Source organism: Apodemus sylvaticus, chromosome X (genome assembly GCF_947179515.1).
Source record: "Apodemus sylvaticus chromosome X, mApoSyl1.1, whole genome shotgun sequence".
NCBI classification, from domain to species: Eukaryota; Metazoa; Chordata; class Mammalia; order Rodentia; family Muridae; genus Apodemus; species Apodemus sylvaticus.
The window spans coordinates 115,696,939-115,717,602 of NC_067495.1; the positions used below are offsets into that span (position 1 = coordinate 115,696,939).

The following is a 20,664-nucleotide window of genomic DNA, read 5'->3' on the forward strand; positions in this document are numbered from 1 at the left end:
ATCTGCTATATGATCTCAATCCTATGAATTTACTTTATTTAGTCCATTTTACATTCCTACTGTTTTTCCTAGAGCAATGTATCTCAAACGATAATGTAGAGAATGCCTTAGATTTAGAACACAAATCTTAATTCAGTAGGCCCTAGTGCCAAAGTACAGAGTCTGTGTGCCTAACAAACTTTAGCTGCCTCTGTCTACTGCAAAGACCACATTTTGGATAAGAAGTTCCAAAAGAATGGCTTTTTTCTATAGTTCTGTTCTTTAAATTTTGCTGGTGTTAATACATTTCAGTGCATTTCATCTTGAGAGCAAAATGAAAGAGTCTTCACTTCCAGAGTATCAGACACTGAGGATTAAGATTCCTTTGTTTTTCTCTACTCTTGATAGTCACTGTCTAATATTTCTTGGTATGTCCCTTTTAGTTTATCACAGTTGGGTGAGTTTTCTCTCTATTCCCCTTAGTGCCTTAAGACTTAGAAGGCAATTAAAGGGTAGCAATCTTTCTATTTGTCAAATAATCTGGCCCTTGTAATATTAAAATATTCCCTCCTCAACCTTAGACCTAAAAGGGTTTCTGTCAACTGCTCCTAGTTTTGGCCTCTAGAGAGGTGTACAATATTTGTTTCCACCACCATAATTTGTCCCTTCTACATATACCTTCTAAATTTGTCTCCAGGCCATATATCACCATTTTGTTATTTGCCATTCCAAACCATTTATTTTCATGGTGAGTGCTTCTGAATACTCTCCAATTTGCCAGGGGCCCCACTAAAACAATGGTGTCAGGCTGGGTGCTACCACTTGAAAGACTGGAGTAAGAAGATACAAATTCAAGGCAAGCCTGGGCTATATAAAATGCTACCTTAAAAAATGTGTACATTTTATACCTGTCCTGGTGGAACTGTTAGCTCCTATTCCTCTTCATATTTTGAATGGTCCTTAACATATATATATATATATATATATATATATATATATATATATATATATATATATATATATATATGACTGCAAAGTATATATATATAGTTGGGTAGCAAGTTGAATTGTGCTTTTCAATATAATATAGAAATTTTTCCCTATAAAATTCCCTTGCTAATTTTGAAAGCTACTCCTAAGTTTCCAAGAAACAACTTTTTAAAGATAAGTCTCAGGAAGAATTTTATTTTTATTTTTAAATTATGTGTATATGCATGTGTCAGAGTGTGTATTCATACATGAATACAGGTACCTGTGGAGAGCAGAAAAGAGTGACAGATGCCCTGGAGCTGGAGTTATGAGCAGTCCACATGGGTGCAGGGAACTGAACTCTGACCAAGAGCAATTAGGCACTCATTATTGCCGAACCATCTCTCCAGCCCTATTAGTTTACTGAGACAGGGTCTCACTGTGACTATAGTCCAGGCTGACTTGGAACTTGGAACAATTCTCCTGACTAAATGTCCCGAGTGCTAAGGTTCCTAGCATACACCCCCATCGCCAGCTGAAAACGCCACTATTAAGCTTGCCTCGAAGCTTTCTTGCTTATGGCAGTTGATGAGTGCAATGAAAATGTAACCTCAGCTGGGCCGTGGTGGCGCACGCCTGTAATCCCAGCACTCTGGGAGGTAGACGCAGGCAGATTTCTGAGTTCGAGGCTAGCCTGGTCTACAGAGTGAGTTCCAGGACATCAGGGCTATACAGAGAAACCCTGTCTCGGAAAAAAAAAAAAGAAAATGTAACGTCACTGGGTGTCACATTGGTCTTCATACACAATAGTTCATGCTGATGTTCATTGCACACACATTTGACATTCATAGTTGGAATGTTTCAGTATCTCTTCTTTTGCAGCTCACATTCACTTAGGAATTTTCTTTGTTACACTTCAACTTCTAGCATTGTCCCTGACTCCAAGGAAGAGAATTGAACTGAACAATGTTTAGATTATAGTCATATATGTGTGCGTGTGGAGAGGTTATGATTATTCCTATAACAAAATTATTTGAGACATGCCGCTTAACTAACTACTAATAGTACTTGAGGTACTTTCATAGTAAGCTTTGTTTAAAATCAGGGTACAATCTAATTCAGAATTTTTTGTGTTAGTTTTAAAAATGGTTAAATGACTCAGGAATCATATTCTGTTGCAGGCATCCAGGGATGAGTTTCCATGTGGCTTTGTTTCACCTACAAACAGAGGGAGCCTGGCCACTGACAAAGACACAGGTAATGAATCACTTTAAAGCTTTTGCATCATACAGATGTTTAGCAGTGAACCTCTACTCTTTTAAAAATATTCTGTGATAAATCTATACAAATCCTGATCTCTTCTAATGTTTAGATAAAATATGTCACACATGCAGCCATGTTTTCTAATTTGTTTAAGCATGAACTAGATGGCTAGATACAGTAGAAAAACTAGAAGATAAGGCAAAACAAAAGACACTGACTGGTTTCCTTTCCTCTTTTCTTTCACTGATATTGGGTAGGCCACTTTCCTAGGCTTGTATTTCCTTATCTATAATATAGATAAGCTGTTTTGTGAATTACATGGCTTTATTATGTGACTTGCAAGAAACTAATACATAGCAAATTGTTTTGAGAGGGGAAAATCACTTAACATTTACTTGTTTTCTTGCAGCATTTTGACATATGAATTTAATATTTTTAGACCAGGATCATATATGTAACGTATATGTACTTAAAATATTATAGTACTTACAGGTTTTTTTTGTTTGTTTTTTGGATTTGTTTTTTTGGACAGGGTTTCTCTGTATAGCATTGGCTGTCCTGGAACTCACTCTGTAGACCAGGCTGGCCTCAAACTCAGAAATCTGCCTGCCTCTGCCTCCCAGAGTGCTGGGATTACAGGTGTGCACCACCACCACCCAGCTAGTACTTAGTTTTAAAAATATTTTGATGGTTCTTCCTGATGTTAACAAGGACTTGAACTTTTTTCCAGCCTATGGGTCTTTTCAAAATGGTCATGGAATTAAGAGGGAAGATTCAAGAGGTTCTCTTATTCCTGAAGGAGCAACAGGATTTCCAGACCCTGGGAGCAGTGGTGAAAACGTAAGAACCTAAACATAATCGAATAACCTGGTAACATAATAGGCTACCAAAGTGTTTAAAAAGAAACATGCAGGTATCTGCTCCTCTTGAATAGCCTTTTCTGGATCCCACAATTCCTGAATATTTTAGTAGTATTTTCCTATCCTTGCAGCTGCTACTTGGATATCTTTTTCTCCCTTAAGCATAGATAGTATGAATTTTTTAGTGGAAGTTTGAGACGGGGGTTTTTCCAACAAAGTTCAAGAATGCCTCAGGCTTGTCATGTCTCCCAGATAATCCTTGAACTCACAATCTCCTGCTTCCTCCTCCCATTTACTGCTCAGGCTGATCTCAAACTTCTGGCTTCTAGCAGTCTTCCTGTTTCATCCTCCTTCTGAGTAATTGCAATGACAGGAAAAATCCCATGATGCCCAGTTTACCTGGTTGTCTTAAAGCTGTTTATAGGGAATAAGTCAATTATCCTCATGCAGTCTAACTCTTACCTTTTTTTTCTATTATAGTTCACTGCAATCTAGAGGGGGTGGTTCCAGTTTAAAATTTCTAGTCCACCTTGCACTTAAATTAAAACATATCAGAGCAGGGCTAATTCAGCCTTTCTTTTAAAAAAAATAACATTAATTTGAGAGAAACTTTAGGTCGTCCAGTTGATATTCTCAAGGGTCCCAGCATTACTTAGGATCTTAGGAGTATGCTAACTCTTCCATCAAATTGTTTCAAGCCTAACATTAAAATGTAAACTGTGTCTACCTCGAGATCAAAATACCACAGCCTAGACTGTAAAGTTGTCACGCTAGGTAAAGTCATTGAATCATATTACTTAGATGGGTCTGTAAATATTTTTTTAAATATTAAACTTCCATTCATGTTTTTTAAGTGAAACAGGAATTTTGACTTAAGTCAGCCATACCTGAATGCATGTTTATAAATAAGATTTTTCCTACTATTTTGTGGCACACTTGATGTGCGTCAGTCACCTGGAGGGCTTAAAAATAAATGGCTGTACCTCACCCTCAGAGGGTCAGTAGGTCTGAAACAGGGCCTGCTAATTTGTATTTCTAAGTCCTCAGGTGATGCCGATTCTGCTGGTGGAAAGCACCCCTTAAGAACCACTGGAATATACATCTTTGAGCCTTTGGGTAAATAGTAATTTATTCACAAAGGTTCCTATTTCACACTATTTTGAATTGTGATGATACCATTATAGATAAGGTCAGAGCAATTAAATAACTTACTAGTAATTACATGTCTGACAAGCAATCAGAACAAAGGTTTGTTTCAATCTGATTCAAAGTCTTTAGTAAATCCTTAGTTTTATGAATCCTGTTAGCTCAGCTCTGAGTATTGTTTTATTAGCAATGGTAAAACTTTGTATTATTGTTACTCTATATATAAATCCTCAAATAAATGTGATCTGGCCATGATTTAGTATTTAAACAGACCTCATTAAACTATAGGAACATCATTACTTTGATCTAATTTGGAAATATTATCCTTATTTTAATTATTGTATCAGCACATTTTTGGTTTTTTATTTTAATACTTACTAATTCACTTTACGTCCTACCCACTACCCCCATCCCAGTTACCCCCTCCTATAATCCTTCCCTCCCTCCCTTTTTCCTCTGAGTGAATGGGGACCCTACACACACACACACACACACACAAACACACACACACACACACACACCAGCGCTTGAAGTCTCTATGAGGCTAGGCGTTTCCTCTCCTACTGAGGTCGGACAAGGTAGCCCAGCTAGTAAAACATATCCCACATATAAACAACAGCTTTTGCGATAGCCCCTGCTCCAGTTATTCAGGACCCACATGAAGGTCAGGTTGTTTCTCTACTACAAATGAGTGGGGAGGCCCCTGTATGTTCTTTGGTTGGTGGTTCAGTCTCTGAGAGCCCTAAGTGTCCAGGTTAGTTGACTCTGTTGGTCTTCCTGTGGAGTTCCTATCCCTGTTGGGACCCACAATCCTTCCTCCTATTCTTCCATAAGACTCCTCAAGTTCTATCCACTGTTTGGCTGTGGGTGTTTGTATCTGAGTCAGTTGATTTGTGGAGCCTCTCAGAGGACAACATGCTCTTGTCTGCAAGCATAACCAAGGACCACTAACAGTGTCAGGGATTGGTGATTGCACATGGGATGGGGTCTCAAGTTGGGTGAGTTACTGGTTGGCCATTCCCTCAGTCTCTGCTCCATCCCCTGTGCCTGCATTACTTGTGGACAGGATACATTGTGGGTTGAAAGTTATGTAGATGAGTTGGTATCTCTATCTGGGGTTCTTGTCTGGATATAGGAGGTAGCCTTTTCATGTTCCATATCCCTAATGTATTGAGTCACAGCTTAAGTCACCCCCATTGATTCTTGGGTGCCTCCCTTATCCCAGATCTCTGGCTCTTTCTAGAGATGCCCTCCACCTCCTCACTCCAGTCAGTTGCAGATTTCCAATCATTTTCATAGCCATGTAGCCACATCTCCTGTCCTTCCCCACAGCTGATCCTGAATCCCCCATTCCACTCCCTCCCAGTTCCCTCCCCCTCCATCTGCCTTTCTCCCATACCCCCTCCCTCTCCATTTCTTACCCCCTTCAAAGTGAAATTCAAGCTTCCTTGCTTGGGCCTTCTTGTTAAGCTTCTTTCGGGTCTGTGGAGTGTAGCATAGTACCTGTATTTTTTGTCAACCCATTTTAAAATAGATGATTGGGGATTGGATATTAATACATTCTAAGAAATGATTCAAATTTAAAAATATAACTTTTAGGCAGTGATGGGGAATTAAACCCAGAACTTGCATATGATAGGCAAATGATCTACGTCTCATTTCCAGTCCTATTTGTTACATTTTCATGTACCTCAAATCACTCTTTCACAAAATAGCTATTCTTTCTGAAATTTTTGAGTATTTAAATTTTTGTTATTAAACACAAAGCATATAGAAGAACATAAATATATCATTAATGGTTATATTTTTATGAAGACCCGGAAGTAATTTCCAGTGATATCACTAGATACTGTAGCAATGAAGACTCATCCCATTTACATAAGATACACTATAAAATTTAGTTTTCCCCAATAGGACTAGTAGTTAAAAAATAATTTAGTTTAAGGCTGTGTAAAATTACCATATTATTTCCTAAATCTCCTCTCTTCTATCTTACAGACCCGACAGAGTTCTTCAAGGAGTAGTGTGTCCCAGTATAATCGTCTGGATCAGTATGAAATTAGAAACCTCTTGATGTGCTACTTATACATAGTAAAGATGATTTCTGAAGGTGAGAGACTAGCATATTCAGCAGGAACTATAGTAGACACCCCCTCATAGTTTCAGGTCTGTAAACTGAGAACATACATATTAGAAACTGATCTTTAAAGATTTAAGTCATAAAATATCCCTTAAGGTGAACATTAAAATAAGTTTCTATGGATTTGAATGTCTGATAGAATTTAAAAGTATTAACTTATAAAAATTATGCAACAGTGTTTAAGGGTTTTTAGGCAAAGCCTAAAATATGTTAAGTAGTTAATATAACAGGAAGGGAATAATCACAATACAAAATTAACATTTTAGCTTTTATTTGAACCAGGATTTGAAAAACATAAAAACAGAAGCAAAAAAACCAGGGCTTTTTGAAGGTAGGGGATGCCACCATTGTCTTTTTCAGTACCAATGGTGTGGCCTGGAGTCAGTTGTTGTCTCTATAGCATCACTGGTGTTTGTCTGGAGTCAGTTGTTTTCTCTGCAGCACCACGGACATTGTCTGGAATCAGTTATTGTCTCTGCAGCATCCCTGACATTGTCTGGAGTCAGGCTGTCAATCTGCTTCTCTTCTTGGATAAGAATAGTATTATCTGCTAGCATTACTATTTTCTCTTTATACTATATGACTATCTATAAACAAGGAATTAAATTCATGTCCTCGGGAGTTAAAATTAAGTTACGTTTTCCTCAAATGTCACATTTATTTACAAAATTCCCACCCTCTTCTTCCATTTCTCTATATTTGCTCAAAATGTATGTAGGTCTAAAGAACATAAAATCTACCTAAGTAGGCATTATACAGTGTATACATATTATATTTTCCTCATGAATTTACAATTAACAAAGTAAATGTAAACTAGGGGAGCATTCAATAGTAAAACACATGGCTGGCTAGCATTTGTGAGACCCTGGGTTCAATTCCTAGCACATGTACAAAACAGAAAAGAAAAATAGTTATCAGCACTGCAAAAATCAGTAGGTAAATTTAAAATAAATTCAAAAAAACATCCAAGTTCTCATATAACTATGAGAAATAAATTCAAAAAAGCATCCATTCTCATATAACTATCTTGTGCAAATTTTCTACACTTGATCTTAGCCAAAAGGCCGAGAAGCGATGCAAATTTTCTATTACTTACATATTTTCTAGATTTACTATTTTTTATTTCTCTTTTTGGCTTCATTTTTAAACAAAATCTCATTATATAACCAGCCCTAAATGGCCTGGAACTTGCTGTGTAGACCAGGCTATCCTCTTTTGCTCAAGTGCTGGGATTAAAGGCTTGCACCAACATGCCTGTATATTTTACATTTTTATGTGTATGTGTACCACATGTATGCCTGGTGCCTGCAGAGGTCAGAAAGAGCATGAGATCCTTTGGACCTGGAGTTAGAGGTGGTTATGAGCCACTGAGTGGGTGCTGGGAACTGAACGCAGGCCCTTTGCAAGAGCAACAAGTACTCTTAACTGCTGAGTCGTCTCTCCAGCCCCAATTTTTGTAAGTTTTGGAGACAGTGTCATTTTCAATATATAAGGATGGCTCAATCTCTTGATCCTCTTGCTTCAGCCTCTAGAGTGCTAAAATTACAAGGGTACACACCACATTTGGCTGTTTCATTTTTGTTCCCATCACACTTGGCTGTTTCATTCTCACACGCCCTGGTGTCAGATGACAAACCTAGGGCTTCAGCTTTGCACATGCCTGATCAAGTGCTTCCCTGTCAAGCTAATACCTAAGTCATAGTTTTAAACTTTTTTTGTGGAGGTGGGGAGTACTAGAGACATGAATCCAGGGTCTAGCACATGATATATACACTCCCAGCCTATTTTACACATTTTTTAACTATTACATATGTTATTTTTTGACAAAGAAACATTATAACAGATAGGAATAGCAAATTGTAGAGAACAACATTTTTTTTCCATAGTCAAGGATAGTCTTAAATTCAGTCTGCTTGCCTATCTTCCAAATGCTGGGACTAGAGGTAGCTGCTAGCATGCCCAATTATTTCTCATTTAAATTTTTTTCTGGTGGTACACACCCAGGATATCTTTAACAATTTTTGGCAAACATTACTTGTTTTTCTTTGATAATACAAAATAATAATATAAATAATACATATTATTTGATAATAGTCCATTAGCTACAGAACTATTAAAGCCCTTAGCCATATATGAATAAAACTCTGAAATAAATCAATACAACTCAAAAATTGTATTTTTTTTTGAGATGGATCTTTCTAGCCTAGCTTATTCGAGAACAGACTAACCTTGAATTCAAAATTTTTCTTCCTCAGCCTCCTAAAGGCTAGAATTCTACCATCTCATGTTGAAAAATAATACAAATAACTCTGCAATAGATTGGACTCCTGAATATACAACTTAGTAGTAAACTGTAAAAATTATATTGAAGTGAAAGACTGCAAGAGTATTCCTATACCATTAATTCATCTATCCCAAGAGCCAACAATAAAAAAGATATTCAAGAGACACATGGGGAAATGCAAAAATGGGTATCTCTGACCACAAAGAAAGTAGGACAGAGAAAAGGAGAGAAAAGATACATGTCTGACTACTTCTCTCCTTCCAATCCAATGTACACACATATACACATATACAGTCACCACATACTTTGCTAGCCAGACAAGTCTGGATACATGTTTTGATGTTATAAAGCTATGGCTTTTATTTCTTATGAACTAAGTAGATTCTCCTACAAATACAGGTTTAACATAGTCTGTCCAGTATTTTTTTCCCTTTTTAACTAGGTAGTTCTGTTCTTACTTTGTAGTTTCAGAGATGACAATTTCAGTAACTCATGTTATCTGCATCAAATCTCTTTTTTTACATGTTTAAAGTCACACTGCATCCCACAAAGTCATACTCACTTTATTCTAAAAAATGTTTACTTCTAGATCCTTTTTAATGGATCTAGTTCTAGTTAGTAGTTCTAGTGACCTTGTCTAATAAATAGTATTTTCATTACTCTGTGTACATTTGAATTCTCATGAGTTAATATCCTTCAGGTGCTCATATGTTTTTAAATTTTTGTTATAAAATTAGTAATGTCAAATTTTGTTCCATGTATACACAATTGTTCTAGGGGCAGGAGGATTTTGAAGTTTCCTTCTCTGCCTATATATTTCACTATCTTATTGAACAGACACATTTCCCTAAGAAGAAAACCTGAAGGGAAGTTGCAACTTTTTCCTTTCTAATTGTCTTTTCTTTTAAACACAGTCTCTGAATGAACTCTCTCAGAATCATTTTTAAGACCTCTTTGCAATTTCGTAATTTCAGATTCACGAGTGCTTTTCAGAGTATTTTCTACTCTGGAAAGCAAAGGAGCATGACCAGCTATCACTGTAGTGTCATTACTGTGACTACTACCAGATTGTGTTAATCTCCTTTTCTGAATATATTTTGAAGTATAGTCCACAGGAAACACCTGTGTACTTCTTTTCTGTCCTTTCTTTTCCAAAGATGCCAGTGCAGAACTAGGATTACAAGGCATACTTTCCTCTGAAGTTTCAGATGCTATTACAGGTTCTCCAGAGGAAATGCTGGAAAAGCTCCAACTGAAGGTATTTTTTCCACATTTTTGTGTTGAGGTCATCACTTTTACTTCAGGAGGATTTGAGAATTGATTTGATTCATCTTTCTTTGAGCTCAATGCAGCTTTTACAGAATAAGCTGTACATGACAGTAATATATTGGCCTTTTTGGCACTATGATCCTCAACACAGGAAGAATCCACAAAAGAAGTCTCTGAGACCATCTGGATTTCTTCACTGTTTTGCGGAACTCGTTTATCTGGTGAAGGTGGTTCTACCTTCGGTGTACATAGCAATTCTTTTTCTTTATCATGTGGTTTTGTAACAGGACATACCCTAGGAGGTAGCTGTATTTGCACTGCTTGAGAAGGCTCCTTTACCGTATACATATGTTTAATTTTCACTTGAGTACCTTTAACGAAATCCTCATAATCACTATCTGAAAAATGCAACTGAACACGCGGACGCTGAGTTGCTTTTAGCCTCTCTGAAAGCATTTTGTTTTCTTCTTTTAATTTGTTATTTTCTACAGTGAGCTCAGCAATCTTCACTAGATTTTTTTGTTGCATGTTACTAAATTCTTGCTGGAGCACAGCCCTGTGCGTTTCATTCACTAAACAGCGCTCACATGCTCTTGAGCTGGAGGCTTCGGGTGGCTGGGTTAGTGGTTTGCTACCCTTTAGTATTGGGCGCCTTCCCTCTGTCAACCGTGCCTTTCTCATATTGCTTAATTTCACCTGTAAGCGGTGAAGCTCTTTATCATGGACCTCTTTCAGGGACAACCATACCTTTTTAAAGTCATCAGATGCCAAATCACTTACGCTAAGCTTTTCATTACCTATCCATGTGGGTTTTCTGCCCCCTTCGCTGTCTTCACTACTACTACTGCTGGCCTGCATCTTGTCTGACTTACTGGGAACCGAGAGAGGCAGGTTCAGGCTCAGCAGGCCCACTGACAAAATGGCAAGAGAGCTTCTGCTGATGCTTGTCCCTGGCTAGTGACCAGCAGGACCACTGGCTGCTTTTTAAACTACAGAGCTGTGGCTAGCTGCTTCGCCTGCCACTGATATAAAAAAAAAAAAAAAAAAAAAAAAAGGAAGGAAGAAAGGAAGAAAAAAATAAATAAATAAAAACTGTCCACTGAGAACTTGTCACTGGCTAGCGACTGGTAGGACCACTGGTGGTTTTTTAACTATGGAGTGGTGGCCAGCGACTTGACGTGCCACTGACAAAAAGAAAAAAAAAGCCTCTAAGGGAAAGGTCGCTGACCAGAACACTAGCCCTGTGGTCCTGTCAGCCCTGCCTGTAGGCAACAGGCACAGGCCTCAGCCTCACCAGGCCCTCCTGTCAGCCAGTAGGCAAGAGGGGCAGGCTCCAGCCTCACTAGACCCTGTCAGCTGGTAGGCAAGAGGGGTAGGCCGCAGCCAGCCGGTAGGCAAGAGGGGCAGGCCGCAGCCTCACCAGGCAGCCGGTAGTCAAGAGGGGTAGGCCGCAGCCTCACTAGACCCTGTCAGCCGGTAGGCAAGAGGGGTAGGCCGCAGCCAGCCAGTAGGCAAGAGGGGCAGGCCGCAGCCTCACCAGGCAGCCGGTAGTCAAGAGGGGGTAGGCCGCAGCCTCACCAGGCAGCCGGTAGGCAAGAGGGGGTAGGCCGCAGCCTCACCAGGCAGCCGGTAGGCAAGAGGGGCAGGCCGCAGCCTCACCAAGCAGCCGGTAGGCAAGAGGGGCAGGCCACAGCCTCACTAGACCCTGTCAGCCGGTAGGCCAAAGGGGTAGGCCGCAGCCAGCCGGTAGGCAAGAGGGGCAGGCCGCAGCCTCACTAGACCCTGTCAGCCGGTAGGCCAAAGGGGTAGGCCGCAGCCAGCCGGTAGGCAAGAGGGGCAGGCCGCAGCCTCACTAGACCCTGTCAGCCGGTAGGCCAAAGGGGTAGGCCGCAGCCAGCCGGTAGGCAAGAGGGGCAGGCCGCAGCCTCACTAGACCCTGTCAGCCGGTAGGCCAAAGGGGTAGGCCGCAGCCAGCCGGTAGGCAAGAGGGGCAGGCCGCAGCCTCACTAGACCCTGTCAGCCGGTAGGCCAAAGGGGTAGGCCGCAGCCAGCCGGTAGGCAAGAGGGGCAGGCCGCAGCCTCACTAGACCCTGTCAGCCGGTAGGCCAAAGGGGTAGGCCGCAGCCAGCCGGTAGGCAAGAGGGGGCAGGCCCAGCCTCACCAGGCAGCCGGTAGGCAAGAGGGGCAGGCCGCAGCCAGCCGGTAGGCAAGAGGGGCAGGCCCAGCCTCACCAGGCAGCCGGTAGGCAAGAGGGGCAGGCCCAGCCTCACCAGGCAGCCGGTAGGCAAGAGGGGCAGGCCCAGCCTCACCAGGCAGCCGGTAGGCAAGAGGGGGTAGGCCGCAGCCTCACCAGGCAGCCGGTAGGCAAGAGGGGCAGGCCGCAGCCAGCCGGTAGGCAAGAGGGGCAGGCCCAGCCTCACCAGGCAGCCGGTAGGCAAGAGGGGCAGGCCGCAGCCTCACTAGACCCTGTTAGCCAGTAGGCAAGAGGGGCAGGCCGCAGCCTCACTAGACCCTGTTAGCCAGTAGGCAAGAGGGGCAGGCCGCAGCCTCACCAGGCCTCACCAGGCCCTGTCAGCCGGTAGGCGGACGCCTCAGGCCGCAGCCTCACCAGGCCCCGCGCCCCTTTACAGACCTGCGGAGAAGCTGCCTTAAGACGCAGTCCAGCAGAGTCCGTGCCAGAGGAAAAACAGAAAGGCCCGGTTTCTTTTTTCCCTAGAAAAAAGCCAAAAACTTTTCGCAGAAACAAAAAAAAAAAATGCCGAAGCTTGACAGCAACGGAAACCTACCACCACCACCGTCTAAAAAGACAGTGGCGCTGCCCTCTGAGGCTAGGCGGGAATGGGGAATGGAGTACACATGCGCATGAGCAACCCCTGACAGCCACGCCCCCCGCTCTGCTCCGCCCCCCGCTCTGCTCCTCCCCCCGCCCCCTCGCGCACACTGGGAAATACCAAGACGCCAGGCCAGGCCTAATGGGGGGATGAGAGAAATTGCTGTCGGCTTAATCTTTAATCTTTTAGAACAAATAACATTTTAGAGCAACTCATATCAAAAACATTTTATTATGAATTATTAATCATTTAGAATCATTAAAAACTGTTGAAATTCATGGTTTTATAAAAAAAAAAGTTGGAATAACGTGAAGACAGTGACCCACACTGTAATCCCACCTACTATAAGGGGTCCAAGTTGAGAAGATCATGAGTTCAAGGCCAACCTCTAGAACCTCCTCAGACTCTAGATCCTGATTTAAAAATAAAATTCAGAAAATGCTTTATAATTTCAACAATCTAGAGGCAAAGACAAAGGAATGGAAAGTTTAAGGCCAATCTAGGCTACATTTTCTACATGGACCCTATCTTCAACCCAGGCAACTGAGAGAGTTAGCAGCAGCAAAAGTAGTTGCCAAGTAACCTGAATTCAGTCCCTGAGGCCCATATGTGGAAATGTAGCATTTAAGTTGTCCTCCAACTTCAACAGGTATATCAGCTTAAGCATGCTCCCAACATGCACAATAAATGCAATAATAAATATAATCATATATGATAGAGTACTTTCCCAGCACATATAGAGTATTAGGTTTGATCCAAGTATCAGGGAAAAATGTATTGAAAAATGGGAGAAGCAACATCAAAAACTCTTCATCCTACCTTACTCAGTTGTAAAGTTGGCATTGTCTCCTCATTTCTTGTCTACCTAAGGCTGTTGCTTAGGTGAAAAGAGAGTCGTCTTTCCACTTTTTATGACAAAAGATTTTGTCATTTACAATAGGATAGCCAATACTGTTAGGCATATAAGAGAAGTATAAAAAAAGAAAGCTATATTTTGACAAAAGTTTAAGACCCCTGTCTAAAACAAAATAACCCCCTGAAAGTAGGTAGATAGGTAGGTAGGTAATAAAAGGTATATTGGAAAAAATGAAAGAAATGTGTTACAGAAACTTACATGGATAGATTTAAGACATTCTTTTGTCTGAAATATTTGCACACATGGATAAATCATCAGCCTTATTATCCAAAGAAGACAATGGAAGATGATAACCTCTTTCTCTAAATTCTTAAATGTTTTGGTTTACAGAGCCCTTCAAGTAGCAGATAAAAACACCTGACTCTCTCTAGAAAACTACCCATAAATCTACCACTGTTTGCAAAATTTTAGAGTTGGCTAAGCCATGGGTATAAAAGACAAACAAAAATTTCCCTATTTTGTCTTCAGCTCTGATAGGAAGATTAGAACTAACCATTGAAAAGAACATGTATAAAATAAATAAAAGATTAGGATCTGAAATAAAGATTACATGATTCATTTGAAATCAATACAAAAAATATGCATGTGTATTCTTTTGAGTGCAGTGTGATGAGACACATTTGTAATGTCTGAGCACATGTTTAAGACCAGCCTCAACCTCTGTAAAATCCTGCCTAAAGAAAGGAGAAGACCCCCTTGGCAGTACAAGCCTATAATCCCAGAACTCTGAGGTGGAGACAGAAGGATTAGAAATCATACACAGCAATAGTGGATTTGATGTCAGCCTGGAATATGCATCATCCTGTCTTTAAAAAGATAGAATGTGTGGGTGTGGGCAGTGGGAAGACAAGTATAGAGATAGAATATGTAGTAATGGCTCTTTGTTCTCAGATTTAACACTTTCTTTCTCCTATTTTCAGATACTCTCTTGACTTACTGGAATAAAGTGTCTCCCCAGGAGCTCATAAACATTCTGGTGCTTCTAGAGTAAGTTACAGTATTTTCCTAAACAATCCACTTACTTGAAAAAATTTGGTTGAAATTAGATGTTACTGTTTTTCTGTTTTTAACAGTTCATTTGCTATTAGTATAGAAAATTAAATTATTTTTTTTTTAATAATTTAGAGTATAACATTCTCTAATCCCAGTGAGTGATAAAAGGAAGGAGGTAGAATACTTGTGGTCCTATAGAAAACCTCTTATCTAGTAATAGACTGTCTTCCAGGTGAGTGGGAATCTTACTATAACCTTGAAAACTAGGAAACTAGAATGGTATCAGCTAGCTTGTGTCATTTTTGGAACCAGATCCTGGATTAATGCACAGCTAAAATTTAGATGTTGAACTCTTAGAGTTGAGTAATTTTAATGACTCACTTTAGGAACAGATAAATGTAGTTGTATGGATTTATATAGAAATATACATCCACCTGTATTTTAAAACACTTGGGGAACCCAACTATGGTGAATGAAAGGTATTATATGCTAAGCTACTATGCTATCATTATGAAAAGCTAAAAGGAAAATTATGCACAGAGTGAAATGTAAGATTTTTTTATATAAATAGTACTATGCATTATAGATATGGTTGATATGCTCATATAAAATACAGAGAGGATAATCAATATATAACCAGTTGATGCAACTTTAAAAAAAAATTCACAGAAAATATCTGCTGATTAGCAGTTAAGATTTCAAGGGGGTTTCTTAAATATATATTTCTTAGACTCTTAGTTATATTACAATATGTTGGATTCCATAGCTACCTGCAGCTATTAGGAAGTGGGTTTCTGGAACAGAAGCTGAGGGAAGGGGAGAAAAGAAAGAAGGGCCAGGACAATGTTTCACTGATCTAGGCCAGAAACTTTAATGGCGCCAGACCTTTTAACAGTTTGGGCAAACCCTTCCCCCCAGACTCCGGGCTGAGTTCCGGTGGAAGTTGTCTAGCTTCTCTTGGAGGTCCTCGTCTTGACTGCTCTGGCAGCTGGGTGGATCACCTACTTAATTCAGGAATTCCTAGACCTGGAGGAACAATGAACTTAACCTTTACTTTGAGCACTCCACCCTAGGTGGAGCAGGATCCTGGCTATCTGGGAGAAGTTAACCTTGACCATAGTCAAGTACACTCTTAGCACTCCACCCAAGGATAAAAATTCCTGCTTTAACCTACTTCCCTATTATGTCCTAAAGGCAGATTCCTGCCTGAAGCCAGGGATTGTCCTTGACTAATGTCAAACTCCGACCATGTGCTAGACTGCCCCAATATGGCTCTGTACATTTCCTCCCTTTTTTATTAATTGAAAACGAGGAGGTAGAAAACAAGTGGATAAACATCCTTCATAAGAAGGTGGGCCTTAACCAGAAGGGGAAGAATTGACCGTAATTCCTCTTAAATATTGTATAACGCCTTTTTCAGAGGAGGGGTAATAGGCTCCCTTATTATTTTAAGGACAGCCTCTCAACGTTAACCCCTATGCAATTAGGTGTACTTCCTGGGGACTCAGAAGCAGAAATTCACCTCCCCATGCGGTGCCTTGCCTCGCACGTCTCACTGGTGCCCATGTTTGTTCATAAACAAACACACATAGATCTGAGTTCTATGTGGCTCCCTCTTTGGAGATCCACTTGTGTAAGTTTTGAAGCCAGGGGGCTCTGCAAGGACATGCAGTCCCTCCATCCAGGTGAGCCTGGTTGGAGACAGCCAGTCTGCTTAACAAACAAGGTCAAGAGTTAAAGGTGGAATGGGATTAACTTGTCCCTGAAGTATCCAACTCAGTTGCAAATTAACAACTCAAAAGACACAAAGCTTGGCCTCTGGGGTGGGAGAGGTAGCCTTGTGTATCAAGAGATAAGCTGTTACTTCTCAGGAAAAATCGAGACTATATTTTAAATTAACACAGCTGGCTGAAGATTGTTAGCCATCTTCAAAATTGGAATCTTCAATATTGGAATTATTTCTAGACCAGTCTATGGTTGAGTCAGCTGATCACAATGAAGAAGAATCATTATAACTCCTCTTTAGATTAATTTTTCCTAAGCTAGCTTAACAGTCTCCATGTTCTGTCCCACAAAGTCTAAAAGCTTGAAGCTAGGCAATTTATCTAACCTGGGACATTTGACAATTAAGGCAAGTCAAGAACATATACCCAATATAGCTCTTATGTTACCATGGTCTGGGCATTCAGCAAGCACACAGTCAGCATATCTTCTGCAGCATTCTGTGGAAAACATAGAGGACATGCCTTCTTCCCCAATACTAAATCAGGATCATGGCATATGTCAAAAAGTGAATTCCTTCATTTCATCTAGACATCAGTATGCCTAATTACAGGATGTCATATACACTCAAAAGGAGTTCCTTGGCATCCAAATTTTAAAATTTTCTTAAAAATATGCAAGCATAATTTAAATGATATGCACCGGGACACAATTACAATATAATGGGATTTTCATTATAGCATTTTCTTACAAATCATTTCTATTGATCTTCTCTTGTCCCGTCCCACTCCCACTAACTTCAGTTCTCCATTAGCTCCATTCTCCCTTTCACATAGCCTGTCTGCTATTGCATTTTGTTCCTATATTTTCACTTTCACTAACCCTCCCTGGAGTGCTCTTTTTTTATGATCCCCCTTTGCTATTGCATTTTGTTCCTATATTTTCACTTTCACTAACCCTCCCTGGAGTGCTCTTTTTTTATGATCCCCCTTTTAATTTGATGACCCTCTCAGCTGTAGTAAACAGTGTAAATATGCTGGGAAATATTTACCAACGAAGACAACTGATGGTGAGGATTTGCTTGAAAAGATGAAAGATGAATAGGAGGATGGAGGAAGATTAGCTTGCTTTTCGTGGAACTTAAGACTTTGTGACAGCTAGCGAAGCTGGGAAATAATGATCACGTGCAGATTTGGATGTTATTTTTCCTATATTCATGTATTTATGATTATTAATAATATGGAACATTTAATACCTCTGTACAAAATATAGCATTTGCCTCTACTTCTATAATTAAGGAACATGGTTTGGTCTTAACGAGCACTAGAAACCTTTGCTATGGTATGGCACAGTGCACAAAAGATGATTTACATCTACAAGTTTTTCCTAACCCATCATTACATTCATATTTAAAGACACAGGACTTTTAATGCTAGTATACCTATAGCAAATATCTGTGGAAAGCCCATAAGTCGTTAACTGTGAAAATGAATGTTATTGTAATGTCATTTGAGTACATTGATCTTGGGAACATATGACCCTCTACGTATTACTTGTCAAATTGCACCAGGTAGCTGTATATTATTAATGTGCTGTTGTTCTCTTTTCTAGAGTATGTTTGTTTCACTTCCGATATATGGGGAAAAGGAACATAGCAAGGTAATTCCTGCAGCACTACAACATTCCATTTCTTCATTCTTTCCCAACAAACAGCAATCCCATCAGTGGCCTGTAAAACCTAAGATATTGACTTTAGGTTAACATGAAGGCAGCTCTGATTTATTCAGCGTATCCCAATTCCAAGTTAAAACTAATGTGAACAAATACAAAAAAATAATGACTAGAGTGATTGGGAAGGTTTCTACCTTCTAAGATTCCCTGAACTTTGAGCATATATTTGTGTTTCCTGCAGGACTTAAGTAAGGGCTAAATATAAAGGTAGGCAGAAAATCAAAAGGCAGAAGTGGCTGTAAAATGTATCACTTTTGCCTGTAGTCTGTTAACTTCCCAAGTACTAAGGTACTAAGAAACCCTCAACAGTAATTAGGACATATATTATATATTATATATCTATTTATTCTTTGCCTCTTAAATCTTTATGAAGAAATGTTTGAGGGGCTCTAGGGTGTAGCTCACTGATGGAGCATTTGTTTAGCATGCACAAGGCCCTGGATTTAATTCCCAAAACTACACACACACACACACACACACACACACACACACAGAGAAAGAGAGAGAGAGAGAGAGAGAGAGAGAGAGAGAGAGAGAGAGAGAGAGAGTGAGAGAGTACATTTGTTCTTGGAATATGGCTCAGCAGCTGAGTAGTTTTGTAATGTATGTGAAGCCGTGGGTTCAGTCACCAACACTGGAAAAAACCAATCAGGAATATCTGAAGGCAAATGGTTGAAGGCAAAGTAAGTCTTGCTTAGCTCAATTATGAGTGTATCTCTGTGTGTGTATATATGAATTAGAACTACTAATTAAAGGAATCCATATATAGTCTTTTAAGAATTTGTGTGCATGCTTGGACATGTGCATGCCACATGTCACAAATGTGTTAATGTCAGAGGACAGCTTGTGGACTGAGTTCTCTCCTTCCACCATGTGTGCCCCAGGGATACAGGTCAGGTTGTTAGGCATGGTGGCAAGGACCTTTAACCACTGAGCCATGTCTCTAGCACCAAATAGTTTATTTTTCAAAGTTAAAATCCATAGCAGTTTCTTTCTTTTCTTTGTTGTGTTGGAGTTCGGGTTTTTGGCTCCAGGATCTCATGGAGTCCCAGTTTGCCTTGAACTTGTTCTGTCTCCAAGGAGGACCTTGAACTTCTAATCCTCTTGCCTCGGCTTCTCAAAGGCTGTGATTATAGGATGTATAAGCACACCATGCCGATCTTAGTTCTACAGACTGAAGCCGTTGCATGTGGTTTATTGCTGCCTCTCTGGAACAGCCTAGTAATAAATCTCAAGTGATAAACGTTACAGTGTCTACCATCGTTCCCTGTGAGTGTGAGCTGCTCTGATCTTTAGCACCATAGACCTTAGTGTTGCAGATTTTGTAACTCTTACCTCATGATTAGAAGAGAACAAACTTCTTTTTGAGTTTATGCATGACCCAGCTGTAAGTGATCCAGAAAGAAACTGGATATTATTAGAGTGTTGTCTACTTAGCCCCAGTGTTTTTGGGAAGGATAGAAGGCTCTTTCTAAATGCCTTAGCTAAGAGTATACGCTCTTTTTAAGACCCATTAAAATGTTGTACAATTTAGGGGCTAAAGAGATGGCTCACTGTTTCTAATATACCTCATTTAATCTGAGCAATAGTTGATAGAATCTTTGAGCAGCATATTATATTTACACATCAACTAAGCACATCAACTAAACTCACATTTTAGTTTAAAAGAATTAAACAATGACATATATTATTGGACCACTTCAGTTTTTGTTGTTATTGTATTTTTGTTTGTTTTTGTTTTATTGGTGGGGGTTGGAGACAGGGTCTCATTATGTAGCCCTGGATGTCCTGTAGAACAGAACTCACAATGTAGAACACACTGGCCTTGAACTCACAGAGATCCACCTGCCTTTGCCTCTCAAGTGCCAAGATTAAAAGAATACACCCTCACTGCCTGGCTATACTTCGGGTATTGATTTAAAATTTTATTTTAGGGTGCATGATGCCTGGCTATCCAAACACTTTGGAATAGATCGAAAATCACAAACTATGCCAGCTCTTCGAAACAGATCAGGGGTGATGCAGGCTCGACTTCAGCATCTTAGCAGCTTAGAAAGCTCATTCACACTTAATCACAGTAAGTAATCTTTGGTTGGAGGAATATTAAATAGCCTGGGAATGCTATTTAATTTTTTTTTAAATTTACTGTGTATATGTGTGTGATGTGTACACAGATATGAGCATTGTGTGCGTGCAAGTGTATGTGTGTGGTCTGTCAAATTTTATTTTTAATTGTTCCAGATTTATTTGCTTTATTTAATATTTATTAATGTTTAGCCTGAATCTGTTTATGTGTGCCGTGTTTGCCTTGTACCTGTGAAGGCCAGAAGAGGGCGCTTGATCCCCCCTGAAACTGAGGTTACAGATGAGTTTGTACTTGAACCTAGGTCACCTGGAAGAGCAATAAATGCTCTTAACTAGTGAGCCATCTCTTTAGCTCCATTAAATTTTAATAGAAAGTATTAATGTCCTAATAACATAGCTTATAAAAGTATTCAATTAGAGTTATTATTCATTTAATGACTAATGACATACATATATCCTGTGCTGACTACAGAAAT

At 39.9% G+C, this 20,664-nt stretch overlaps 1 protein-coding gene across 2 annotated transcripts in view; it reads left to right on the forward strand.

Moving 5' to 3' along the window:
- Positions 1-20,664, forward strand: part of Dock11 (dedicator of cytokinesis 11) — a 184,011-nt gene that overhangs the window by 115,873 nt on the left and 47,474 nt on the right. For both annotated transcript variants that reach the window (XM_052171937.1, XM_052171938.1), the window contains 6 exons: positions 2,130-2,205; positions 2,942-3,051; positions 6,216-6,327; positions 14,578-14,644; positions 17,984-18,031; positions 20,038-20,180. In XM_052171937.1, coding sequence (XP_052027897.1) covers positions 2,130-2,205; positions 2,942-3,051; positions 6,216-6,327; positions 14,578-14,644; positions 17,984-18,031; positions 20,038-20,180 — 556 coding nt within the window. The remainder of the gene's footprint in view (positions 1-2,129; positions 2,206-2,941; positions 3,052-6,215; positions 6,328-14,577; positions 14,645-17,983; positions 18,032-20,037; positions 20,181-20,664) is intronic.